The 13,839-nt window shown below is 35.0% G+C and overlaps 1 protein-coding gene across 2 annotated transcripts in view; it reads left to right on the top strand.

The window, feature by feature from the left end:
- The window catches only part of PRKX (protein kinase cAMP-dependent X-linked catalytic subunit), a 57,858-nt gene extending 45,331 nt beyond the window's left edge, over window positions 1-12,527 (top strand). For both annotated transcript variants that reach the window (XM_059466284.1, XM_059466283.1), the window contains 4 exons: window positions 3,249-3,306; window positions 5,346-5,423; window positions 8,230-8,378; window positions 8,780-12,527. In XM_059466284.1, coding sequence (XP_059322267.1) covers window positions 3,249-3,306; window positions 5,346-5,423; window positions 8,230-8,355 — 262 coding nt within the window. In that variant the 3' untranslated portion in view covers window positions 8,356-8,378; window positions 8,780-12,527. The remainder of the gene's footprint in view (window positions 1-3,248; window positions 3,307-5,345; window positions 5,424-8,229; window positions 8,379-8,779) is intronic.
- Window positions 12,528-13,839: the final 1,312 nt, after the last annotated feature.

Here is a 13,839-nt window from a genome sequence, read left to right as displayed (position 1 = left end):
TAATTACTTGAGTGAACTGTGGTACTTCAGAAGTTCTAGTGTAAAGTCAACTTAAATTTGTGATAGCAGGGGCCCAGTTCAATATGGAGTATTACATATACATATAATGTGGGTTTAATTTTCAGTATTTAGCAATTGCTGAAAGTGTATTGCAGATGAAATAAGGTTTTTTTTTTCCTATTTGAAAATTCCATAACTGAAATAATTTTTAGTAAACATTGGAACATGAGGAAATGCGATTATAAACATGAAGTTTCTTCTAAGTGACAACTGAGTGAGTGATGGAGTGAAGACAGGAAGCTACTCCTTTGTTAATCACTTGTGATGTTTTGATGGTGACTTCAGAGAGGCACTTGCTTACTGTCACTACTGGGTAAACATACAAGCAAAACTAATCATTTGAGAAAGTGTTGTGTTGTGTTTCGTTTTGTTTTTGAGTTTCCACTGAATCACTGAGTGCACTGAATGAAGCATGTCTGCTTCCCCTTAGGCTGACTTGTGTCTTTGTAACAGTTTTCTGTCAGTAGCTCCACACAGTTTACAGTTTAGTGTAGTTTATCCGGTCTTCCTAATCCAATTGGTCTGGGAAAGAAAATTTATTATCTCTTCTAGTATTCTGTGCACTGAACTGTAATATTGTGATCAGGAGGAGGAACACCTCAAATTCGGTTATCATCTCTAACAACCCATCCAATATAGTGAAAGCTGTTACAGAGACTAATAACCCATGAGCCTCCTTTTATCCTGGCTAAACAATCCCAGCTCCCTCAGCCACTCCTTGTAGGACTTACCCTCCAGATCCTTCACCAGCTCCATTGCCCTTCTCTGGACTCACACCAGCATCTCAATGTCCTTCTTCAAGTGAGTGGCCCAGAACTGGACGCAGAAACACGAAGTGTGGTCTCACCACTGACAAGTAGAGGGGGCCAATCACTGTTCTGTCCTGCTGGCCACACTACTCTTGTGGCTTCACTTACTTTCTGCAGTGAATTGTGAACACAGTGTCTTGGATGTCAGCCCCTCTTCCTTCTTTTAAACCACAATATGCAGAACTGGATAGTCCTTGAACATCTCTGCATCATTACCTTAAAGCAAGTGCCGAGATTATTTTGTCTAATGAAGGCAGTCTTCTTCTCTTACCTTCTAACCCATCTGTTTTCTCTCTTCTTCCAATAAATCAGTATTTCAGCCAGAAAGAAGACTGTCTTGGGTCCTGTCAGATCCAGACTGTGTCTGAAGTATTAGTGCTATATAAAGTTTTAACTCTCTGTTCTGAGGCAGCAAAACTGTTTCCCTTTCTGAACTCTGAGAGCGCTTCTCTCCCTAGGGATATGTACTGCCTGAGCTTACAGACATTTACATTTTTTACTCACCTATCCCTTATCACCCTCCTGTACTCTTTATTTTCTGAATTTGTACCACTTCTGCTTTCCCTCCTGATGCATGAATGTCACTTTTCCTTACTGCTTTTTTAAGGTTTTCTTTGCAAAGCCACTTTTGGAAACCTCCAAACGAAATGTCCCTGTTACACCATTTTACTGACTATTGCTCTGCAGAGACCTTCATGTAGAATATGGTTCTCAGAAACATGCACCAGCATATCTATCGAATTAATTTTAACATAATTTTTAAATGAGTATTTAGAACCAATGTAATAAAGAACTACGGAACTATTATTGGTTTCAATTCAATGGATATTTCACTGGTCAATGCAGCAAGTATCATATTTAGTAACAATACTGTATCAGCAAGTAAGCTCATCCCTTACCTGTTTTATGATGAATTTTTGAAGCAAGCCAAGAATGATCCATGAAATGTTTTCTGGTTTTATAGGAATGGTAAAGTGTCTTTGCCCATAAACTCTGTGAATCTCTTTTTGGGTTTCTGTATTTCTTTTCAGTCCTACTTCTGTTTTCAAGTGTGCTTATAGTCCTCCTCCATGATGAATGGTCTTTTTGAAGTAGAAAGGGATCTTTCTGCAAAGGTGACTGTGAAAGGAGTTGGTCACATGATTTAATCTAATTGAAATATTGATTGTCTGGAATAATCATGAGAGTTTTAAAAACTGCTTCCTCCATGGACTTTTTTTATTCATATATCTGGTGATTTAATTTTTTTCCAGTTGAATTTTAGAATTGTGTTTCTGCCAAATGCAACAGCTTTTCAAACAGTCTAGCATATTCAGTTTATATGTTCATTCTGCACACACTTTTGTGATATCAAGGATAGGTGACACTGCTATTTTTGGGAGGCATAGTAGACATTACAGGTAGGGATGGAGAGAGGCAGGTGTGTCATTAAGTTTGTGTTAATTTCTGTAAATAAAACAGTTGACTTTTTTTAACCTTTGATATTGTTGAAAATTTGAACTAGCCATACTCCTTAATCTCCGTTTCATGCTGTATGTCATCTCTCAGGAATAATTGAGATTATAGAAATAAGGATGGTTAAACTTTTGTTCTTTCTTGATATTTGGTACTTCATGCAATTAGTCCAGAATGCCAGTTTTCTAAAATCAAATAGCAAAATAATCTTTGAGATAAAATGCAACTGCTTATAGAAATATGAAGCCGTATTTTTCTTTCAACTCGCAAGTAATGAAGCTAATTCCATAAATTATGATACTTTTGGTTTATGTCATAGTTGTTTGGGGCTTAATATTTGAAGTACTTTGCTATTAACATGGAAGAGTTTTCTGTCTCTAAACTTCTTTTAGTTGCTTAAAATGTTGATTTAGTTTTATGTAGAACTGTTCAGTGAGCCAGTATCTCAGTGAGACTTTATGTTTTCAGTTAAATTATAGATGTTACTAGTTTTAAGCAGATGACTAGCTCTTCCATGGTTTCCCTGGATATTTAGCAGAAAGATGAGGGTGCAACTTTATCTGCTTTTTTAATACATTTTAGTGTTGAGTTCTGTCAGGCAGATTGGAGATCTGTTGGAGAAAAAACATTGAGGTTTTGAGATTAGGCATGCTGAGCAAAATGAAAAAATACAAAGAACAAAATGGTGCTACTTGGCAAGTGGCAGGGGAAGAGAAAGAAGAGGGTTTTTTCCCTTTGTTTCTTGGAAGAATCTAAAAGAAATCTGCAAGAATTCTGTTAGATTCTTTTTTATTGCTTACTCTTAAATGTCCTAAAATATGAGGAAATGAATGGTCAGAGGGAAGCATGTCTGTATTCTGTAACACTTGACAATCAAATATAAGTTACTTCTGTTTAACAGAGAACATATTTTCTCTACTTCAGAGACCTTATTAAGAAGCTGCTTGTGGTTGACAGAACAAGACGACTTGGAAATATGAAGGTCAGCGTAAAATCCTTAGTGTAACACACAAGGTTGAAAGAATTCTGTAGGAAAGATATAGACCAGCTCTTCATAGAATTTTTGGTTCGAGAAGCATGAAACACATACATTTTCCCATACATTACTTAGGTTATGCAATCCTAAATGCAAATTTACCTCTGTATTTCTGTGTTTCTGAAAATCATTCCACTATTTGAATTAATGCTACTCTTGATGGTGGTTTTCCTCTCTCCTCACCACCACCTGTTCATTAATGTGAAAACCTAGATTAGACCAGAAACATGATATTAAGTCCTGTAGTGGATGGTGCCAGCTCATTTGGTTCCTTTTTTGTGGCAGTGATAATCCCAGAAGGGCCACTAATCAAACTTGAAGTTTAAAAATTATTTTAAAAATATAAGGATTGTAGTGATACCTGGTCATTGTCTTGGTGGTGCTGATTAAGCACAGTCAAATACTCTTCCACCAGGAAGAATTATTTACCCTAATCCAAACAGTTTTATGAAGACAATAGATACTGAAATTACCATGTATAATCTTTCTCTTAGGAGACATCTAAAATTTTTATTTCTCTGGGGAAGGGATGTTAGAGGTTTGCTTTTTGGCCCAAAGCACCTTGAATGGTAAACATAGGTGAAGATGGTAAAAAGTGCACAATCATCCAGGGTTTTCTTAACATATTAATATAAATGCTTTAACCAGCTCTCCGGTGTTTTCTTTTGGAGCTTTTTTATGGCACAAAGTTAGACTGGTAAGAAAAAACAGAACATAATGTTTTTCCTTATCCTTCAGAATCCTTTGTAGTCTTTTTCAGGAGAATTTCTTAAGCTGAAAATTTTTCAACTCATTTATCAGTGAAAACTTTTATATCTTTAGACAGTTTTGAAGGGAAACAAAAATAAAAGCAAATCTTGACTTGTTCAAACATAGGCTTTGAACAAATGTGTTTGGCTGAGTTTTCTGTTTTCTGGGGATTTTTTTAGTCCATGGTTGCTTAGGTTTGTTTTGGGGCTTTCCCTACAATTGACTAAAATTCTTAAATCAAAACCAGTTCTAATTAAGAACAGATTTTGGAGTGAGAGCACTAGGTCAGACTTGTGTCTGATCCTTTTCCATTGTCATAATTGTTTTAAAAATATGTAAATCCCACAAAACATTTTCTGGTGAAACATTCAGTCAGATCTGCTTTTGAGGGAACTACGTGAACTGTTCTCCTTGATGCCTCATTGGATATGAGCATGGATATTTCCACTCCACCTAAATCTGAAAAAACCTAAATGTGTGATAATGCTTGGTTTTGTGGAGCTGTATGTGTTACAGTCTTGAGTGCTGTGCTTTGATCAGGCCTGAGACAGGGAACCAGCTGTTTTTCCCCAGTGCTTAATGCCTCAAGAACAAGTCTGTGCTTGAAACAAGCTTAATCATGAAAAAAAGAGACATTTTTGTTTCTTCTGCACATAAATAAAACAGGCACCCCAGAGAGAATAATCATTACAAGGTAAATGCACCTTTAGCTGTATATCTAAAATGAAAACAAATGTTTTAATATATTTACTTTTGTAACAGGACTGAGAACCTCTTGCTGTCAGCATTAAATGCCTGTAATATTTAAAAAAGCTATGCGCTTCCCAGACATTATTTTTATTTAAAACACCATCAACCCTCAGTTATTTCTTTATAGCACAAGGATTAGAAAGTATATCTGAATATAAGGCATTCTCTAAAATGTTGGTGAAAACAACAGTAAATAGGACAGTAACTAATGCTTTTGTGGGTACTTTAAAGCCTGTTCTTGATCTCCATCGTGTCAGAAGAATGCTAAAAAAAACCCAAATCAAAATTACTTGGGTTTTATTGCTGGAACTCAGGACCTACTAGGGAATTAACACTGTGAATTTATCCTTTAGAGTCTTTTCATGATTATCACCTGAAAAAAAAGAAAAAAGGATAGACCTGTTATTACAGTCCTTGTAATGAAATACATGGTTTGGCATACATGTAAGCTTAAAAAATAGTAATTTTGATTTCTTTCCTTAAAGAATGGAGCCGATGATGTGAAGAGACATCGATGGTTCAGGTCGATAGACTGGGATGCTGTACCTCAAAGGAGACTCAAGGTACATTCTGCAAATACTGTGTAGGACATCACAAGGAGAAATCATTGTTCATTTAAGCTGATCTGTTGAAGGTTTGTTGGCTGTTGCATCTGTGTGTTTGTGTGTGTATAAGCACATGTCTATATGCACACTTAGTAATTAAGTGCATATTGGCCTTTTTGCAATGTGGAGTTCATTGTATGAGGGGCTGCATTTTTGTCTGTATACGAACTGTCTAAAAAAATCCCTGCTTTAGTTTGCTGAAGATGATTTGTTAATGCAGAGTTTAGTTTTCAGGTTTAGGGTTTTCTAAGTGATTACTTGTAAGTGGTTTTTTTATTGGGGGACGTGGAGGGGATTGCTCATTTGTTGGTTTGATTTTGTTTTTCTTTTTTCCTTGTCCTTATATATATGGAGGCATTTTATTCTGGGCTTTAAATTTTTGTACCAAGTTCAATTCAGGTAAATGTTTTAATAAAATGTAGAGCACATGGGAGTAGGAGGAATAGGAAAGGTGAAAGAGAAGGATTTATGAATGTAATTCCAACAGACTTTTATAGCACTGAATTCTAGTATTATATGAGGGCAGATGTTTGCAAAAGCTACCAACACTACAAAATACTTTTAAAGTACTTTAGAAGTAAAACTGCTTTCTTTCTTTCCTTCCTCAAAGTTCTAACTTGTACAATTGCTTACAGCAGTGGTTTTCTGTAGCAGAGGCTGAGTTACCTCATGCAGTCAGTCAAGTACAAATTAAACATTTGTTTTTATTTTCTTTGCACTAGTTTCTTCCACTTAAATTCCAGGTAGATACCTTGAGTTCTTGCAAAAAAAAAAAAAAGAGACAATATTAAAATCTTCTTGATGTATTCTTGTAAATAATATCTAATACAAAGCTATAGATGGCTTTTCTCTTTAAGAAAAATAAGTTTCCAGTGTTTTAAATGTGTGGGTTTGTTTTATTTTTAATCATTACTGCAACCAGTTGATATTTTTATGTATATGCATTGTAATGAAGTCACATTTTTCTAGGTATTTATTCTAAATTCTGTTTACCAAACCTGCAAAGAACACAAACTAGATGATAACCTGTTTAATAATATATAAACTCAGATGTTTATGGCAACCTAAGCAATAAAAAACAAATAGTACTAAAAATTATTATTAGATGTACAATCAAATGTCTCAGGTCCAAACATCCTTTATGTGGCATTTTTATTTTAAAAATTAATCAAAAAAGAGTCACCATAGCATTCAGATTACTATTAAGGTCTTGGAAGATGAAGTGATATTTAATTAAACTTTAGAGTAGGGATGTGAAGTGGATCAGAATTTTACTTGGTTATTTGAAGACTATAGCTGCCTCTATAGAATTTGTTCTCATGATTTCATACTGATGAAGAGATTGAAAATATGAAATAATGCACACAATGCTCTATTTTCCTAGTAAAAAGCCCGAATTTGTCTATTGTATAGATTATGCATGGAATCATGGTCTGAATAAGATCCTAAATATCAATATCATATAAACAATAGCAATGGCTGAAAGGGAGAAAATTGTTTCATTAATCATCCTTTCTCTCTTGTTTTTTTCTTACTACATGTCACTTCACAAAACTTTTTTTCTGCCAAAATGCTTACAGGGAGGAGGGATACCAGGCACTGCCCACAGTGGAGCAGACATTTCTCAGGGGCAGAGCAGATTCTGCACATTTTCCTCAGCATCTGGGCAGTGTTACTGTGACTGCCAGACACAAAATTAGCACTCTGCTTTTGGCTGAAGGTTAGAGGTACTGTCATACAGGGACTTGTCTTTCCCATTGAAAACCAACTGATGATGACACCATTTTGAAAAGCCCAAAAGATCAAATAAGATCTCATGAGCTAGTGGAAGCCAGACTTTTATCTTTTTGAGGATATGTGGAATAGCATTTTGCTATACTTTATAATTCTGTCTTGGGTGTAAATTGGAGCCAGTTCAGTGATCATCCATAGGGTTTTCTCATTCTAAAGTGTTCTGTTGGATTCAGCATGATAGTTAAGCTCTCAGTTGCTGACAAGAGGATAGAGACATGAATGTCCCTTGAGAGAGGAAAAGGGGTTTGCCCTTCATTAATGCCTGCAATTAATGAAATGTTCCTGAAGGGATCTTTATCTCATAGTCTGTGGCCAGAAGCACAGTGCATTCTCAATGTTAGATTTCAGACAAGTAAAAACTACAGGTACTGTAAAGCTGATGAGCAATGCTAGAATTTAAAAGGATCCTCTGTGAAAAATAAACAAAAACTGATACTTGGCACCTTCAAGTTTCATAAAAACAGTCTATTTGAATTAAGATGCTTTTATAACCATCCTTTTGAAATGAGTTATGGTGAAGCAATTTCTTTACCTGCTTGAATTTATTGCTAGGTTAGGAAAAAACACAGTTGGTAGACAGAAGTTAGTAATTTCAACCTCTTTAAAAGCAATCAATCTATTTGAAAGCAATGAAGAGGAGGCTACCTTCAATATGGTAGCAGATTCCCATGCTGATGTGAAGATTCTTAGTTGAAAAGAAGCTAGTGCTCTCAATAAAATAGGTATCTATGTTAAGTGTATTAATTATCTAAGTGTCTTTTAGCCACATTATTTAAGTGTGCAATTGACAAAATGTAGGAAAGTGTATGTGTTGCTGCAAGTTTCTCTCTCTCGGTGCCATTCATTATTAGGGAACAGGTGAAGGTAAATCTGTACTGCATTTGTTTAATAGATCTCTTACAGAATAGTATGATGGAGAGGAGCTCATTGAGGAAACTACTAACGTTTTTGTTGTACTTCTTCTGACCAGCCTCCCATAGTGCCCAAAGTATCCAATGATGGGGATACTTCCAATTTTGAAGCTTATCCTGAAGATGACTGGAACAAAACACCTCCGGTACCTCCTAAAGATCTAGAAATTTTCAAGAACTTCTGAGTGTAGTGTCTACACTCAACAAGGTATGTCCAAGTGTCAGGAGTGCCCTTGAAAGCCTTGCAGACCTGTGAGTGAGAACCATATGCAGAATTACATTTTCTGATTTATAACGGCTTGAGGTGACAAAAATCACCTCACAGGATTTGGTTTTCTACATTCATGAGGGTTTATTTGCTTACAAATATTTAAGTCCTTCTGTCCTTAAATTTTTTTAAATAGTGTGTAAAAAGAAACACCTAGAATGATTTGACTGATAAGGAAATGTGATAGTTTTTAACTGTAAGGTTTTACTACTCTATAGGAATAAGATTGTCAGATTAGTTCTGTACCCTGAATATTCTCTCTTATAAATGTGATAGGTTGATAGTTATTACTGAGTTCAAATAGTCCACCTTGAGTTTTGTGTTCTCTTTTTTTGTCTTAGAAACTGGAAGGAAATTGAAGTGCTAAGAGCAAGTCTGAAGAACAATGGAGTTCAGATATAAAGGAAGATTTTCTTTGTGGCTAAGAATGATGCTGCATTCAGATATGTGTATCAGTAAATGTCAGAAAATATGGAGGCAGGCAGGAATAATTTTTTGCTGTAAACATTTGACCTTAGTTTATTAAATTGTAATAATGGTAGTCTGCTCTGAAGTAGACTGATTAAAATTATATTTTTAGGATTATTTTTAACTTATGGTTGAATTGAGTTTCCTGCTATTCCCAGATCCTTTTTGCATAATTAACTCATAGACTTAATTTTATAAGTTTATACTAAAGTTGTGTAATTAAAAGCACAAATTAGTATATATGTATATAATGGATACAGTACAACTAAAGCACAGGAATTGTGCAAAGATGTAAATTTTTGTACTTTGCAGAGTCTATGATTTTTATTTTTCAAACAATGTTTTTCAAGAAGTTCTTTAGGAATAAAAGTCTTAAAAAAGGATAAATGAGTTTTTCATCATCTTATATACCTTTTATAATTCTTTGTAAAAAACAGAAATAATTACGTTTTAAAAAAGATTTGTACCTAAAATTTCCAATGCCTCACACTTACAACCATAGTACTTGAAAGCAGAAAGACCAGGGCACGTTTTATTGTTGTTAAAGATGTATCTTAATGGCTAATTTATGAAGTTCTGTTACAATTATGACTTTTTGAAAACCAGAATTTTGAGTGATAATACACTGTCTGAAATGAGATTCCTCACATGAAAACTCACTGTAAACATGCAAGTCAGTCCATCCTGATAAAAGGGCTTTAACTGGCTCTGACAGGAGTTGTTCACTCACAAGTTTGTTGTCTTCTCCAAATGTAAAGCATGACCCATAACAGACCTTTTTCATTAGCAAAATAGTTGTTGTTGTATGCTGAACACTTCAGAATATCAGAGGGAAGACAGAATATTTATTACAGCCTTATTTTTCTCCTCCTCCGTTTTTGAAAATGTCCTAGTCCCTGCTGCCAGCAATTTCATATGTACTGAGTTCAAACCTTAGATGCACAGTCTCTTTTTTCATCCTGTGTTAACATCTTTCTAGCAGCTTGAGCACACTTTTTTAGAAGTATTTGCAATATTGCTTAATTTTAAGTAGCACTAAATATCGGTATGTGCATAAGTATGTATCTCTATATATGAATGCACAGAAACATGAAGGTAGATTGAATACTAGGCAGAATCTCTTTTTTAGGGTTTTTTTTCATGTTACATATGGTGATGCTTGTCTTAATATAAGGGAGTTGATTTTGAGGTGCTTCAATTAGAAAAAACACAATGACCTTTTTTTAGGATGTTGTCAGTTTAGATAACTTCTAGTGAAATTACCATATTTGGACCTTCTTTTTTTCTCAGAACACATCAGCTCTCTGAAGTTCTACTACTATGACTTATGGCTCTACATAATACTGTTTGATTAGATCATACAGAGAGTGTTTTTCAAAAACTACTCTCCACATTTTTGATCTGAGAGCTGTAAGTGCAGGCCGAAGATTTGTTTTTCTAAACTAAATCCTGAATGCCTACCAAGTAGGCATTCTAGTAATTGCTACTGAAATTACCATATTTATGATTTTATTGCAGATCTGTTACTGGAGTCTCCTTGTGGAAAAGTGATCTCAATTTTTTTTGTTTAAACAGTACAGAAGTGCTATTGAGAACCTGTAACATCTAGGATATTAGATTATTTCTTCATAAAGCAAGTCTTACTACAAGAGGTTGTATAATTCTTGTCAAAAATGCACAATGTGTAACAAAATCAGGATATTTCAAAATGAAAATTCTGGAATAGCACAAAGCTGTCTTGATGTTATGCAAGTTGATGGCCGCAGCTGCCACTCAGTGAATATTGTGTAGGAATGTGTAATGAAATACAGGACAATCCATAGGAAATTACAGTTTTAACCTAGTGCAAGTACCTTATTCTCTTGGAAAAATGAATCTGGCTCACTATGTTTGTATCTGTGGAATTAGTTATTCTAAATCAATTGAAAAAACGGAATTACATTAAACAAAGCTTACTTTGTGTAAGGGGGAGCAAAAGCAGTTGGGGAGTTTTCTTGATGTGTGAGTGTATGGTATTTTATGGACTCTGAATACATACATCAATTTCATATTAGGAAATTTACATACTTCAAGAAAGTGTGCTAAACATAGGATTTTTCTTCAAATTTCAAAGCTGCTCTGTGTTTAAGTCTTCAGATCTGAGGAAATTAAGTTGAAATTGAGTAATTTGCCACAGTGGCGGTTAGAAGTTTTGAATGCTTGAACAACAGGAGATAGTGAATTTTCTTTTTATGACTTTTATCCATTGCTGGCAGTGGATGCACTGACACTCATTCTGATGGAGACTAAGGAAGTGAGTACAATGTTATTAATAATGGTAATCCATTGACTTTACATTGTTTCCGAGCCATGTGTACATACACCTAACTACTGACCTCGTCAGCATGCTTTCTAGTACAAAACTGCTTTCAGTTTTTTAAAATTAAAATACTGAAGTAAAAAATAAAACCAAAACATTTTTTAAGCATTATTTTAAGCGATCAGTTATTTTCTTTACAGTCCTGGGCTTAATGAGGTGTTATTACCTGGCTGTTTTATTTATTTGCACAAGTGAGTCTGCTTTAAGTCTTTACTGGGACTTCATGGCCCGCTAACGTAGTTCTGTCTGAGTGCTCATGCAGGTAAACACTGCACTAGGAATTCTAGATTTATGGGTTTTTTTAAAGAAGACTAGAAGATTTTTTTAGTTCCTATTCAAGTAGGGTGTTCTCTGAAGTTCATTTTATTTTGATTCTTTCTGTTAATGTGTACTGTTCCATATAGACTGTTGCATAAGGACTGTTGTCTTGCAAGAGAGCCCATAGGCCTTTGATATTCTACATCAGTGAACAAGAATGTTAAACATTAAAGAAACAACCTTTATTTTTGAGTTTTATATATATATATTTTTAATTGCCCAGTCTGAGGTTTTAAGTGATAAACGTGAATTGTAAACTCAATTGCCTTGTAACCAAATGATATAAATGCTTCATGATTGAAATGAAGAACATGCTGTAGATTTTCCTGTAAATGAGCTTGATCAATGAATATGTGTGCTACTGAGCTTTAACTCATGTGATCTTCCACTGTAGAAAGTCATTGTTATGGATCTAAACTATGTTTAAATGGATAAACAGGGATTTTACAGTTTTGAAAGCAATGAAGATATGGCTGTTCCTCAGCCCATCTGCTTGCCATTCAGAAGAGTTGTGATGCAGTGCTTCCTATGCTATAGAATTATTTTTCAGCTTTCAATGACTGTAGCATGATTCCTTCTTGTACTGTACTGTGTACAGACTTCCCATGTTTTGCACTTTTCTATGGCAAACCTTGACTGCTTTATAAATACTCTGTTGTGTAGAAAGTAGTGATAGTGGTAGCAGGCATTTGTGTGCTGCATAATCAGTTTGGACTGCTCGACTTGCGAGGTTCACTTGGGCTAATGTTGTGTGTTGCTGGTTGCTTGTTGTAGCTCACGTGTAAGTACTGTTCAACTTACAAAGTCAGCCCTCATTGCACAATGAAAAATCACTGTGATCTGTACATAAACCCTAGTAAAACTTTATTGCTGTTTAATTTAATGTAATATCTGTCAAATCTGGATTCATTTAATAAACCTTTATATCTTTTCAAATGTTTAAACCTAGTTTGCTTCCATTTATGCTGGAAGGAGATTGGGGTTCTTCATCCAAGAAAATGGTGAAGGGGAGATAAAAGTAGCAGAAAAACAACTGTTCCTTCTTTTCACATTTTAATCCTTTACAGAACAAGATTGCAAGTATTGGAACAGATTTCAAGTGGTGTCGAAGAAACACCAAAAAGTACATTTTCTAAACCATTTCAGGTAGTGCACCAATAATCAAAAGTGTTAATTTGAACTTCTCGTTAAACTTTGATTATATGACCCTAATTCCTTTGGCATTTTAACAACTTAATGACCTGAACACTGCCCAAAACACTCAGTTCAATCAGTTTCTTTAAGCATTGAAAAATATTCTTACAATGTCTACCTGAGTTACCCATTATTTCATCGTCCATCAAAATTTGAAAAGTTCATTTTTAACAAAATTTGTTTAGCTGTTTAAATTCCTTCTCTTGGGTCAAAGAGAATTATTTTTTCAATTATTTCTTACCACTTAGATATCATAATATGGTGATAATTACATAGTCATAGAACCTACTGGATACAGTTTGGGCTAGTTATGGGTTCACTTTTTAAAGATGGATTTTTTTCTGCCTGGCTTCATTCTAAATTCTGTGCATTGATGTTTTTCTCTTGTAAACCACCATGTCGTGTGCTTCAAGAGACTGCTAATGGAAAGTGAAGGAATACTGCAATGAGCCCTGGCAAGCTTTTAGTCATGTCTTTGTCATGAATCAAAAGAACTTTTCAGTTAAAACACAGGAAATTTTTTAATGGCAGCAAGAAAGAACTTTGGTATCTTGTTCATACCCCAGCCATGTGGCTGAGTTTTTGTTCATTTGTCCTGAGTGCTACATCTTTTTTGAATGTACATGTAACTCTTTTTATCTTTTCCAATAGAAGCCATTTAAAATACACTTTTTCACTCATTCAGGGCAGGTAGGTTTTGTTCACTACCCCCAAATCTCTCACTTCATGCTTCATTAGGCCTTTTTAGGGCAAAACACTCTTAAAACCACATTTGACAGTAGCCCACTGTTCTGTGACCCCCTGTTAACCACTGAAGGTATGATACTATAAAGAATGGTGGAAATCAGCTGGCACTGTTACATCTGGAACCTGCCCAGTACTTTGTGAATTCTTACATAATTCACAAATCAAGCCCTTCCACATGCAAACCCCTGCTAGCTGCTTCAATCTCAGCTGCAGAATTCAAGTGGCTTTTCACAGGGAAAGTAAAAGGCTCTGCTGCTGCTCTCAGTAGAAGGCAACTCCATTCCCTTTCTATCTACCCTTCAAAAATCACCACAT

The sequence above is a fragment of the Ammospiza nelsoni genome, chromosome 2, assembly GCF_027579445.1.
Source record: "Ammospiza nelsoni isolate bAmmNel1 chromosome 2, bAmmNel1.pri, whole genome shotgun sequence".
Classification (NCBI taxonomy): Eukaryota; Metazoa; Chordata; class Aves; order Passeriformes; family Passerellidae; genus Ammospiza; species Ammospiza nelsoni.
The sequence above is the reverse complement of the archived record's forward strand: the minus strand, read 5'-3'. Positions and strand labels throughout refer to the sequence as shown.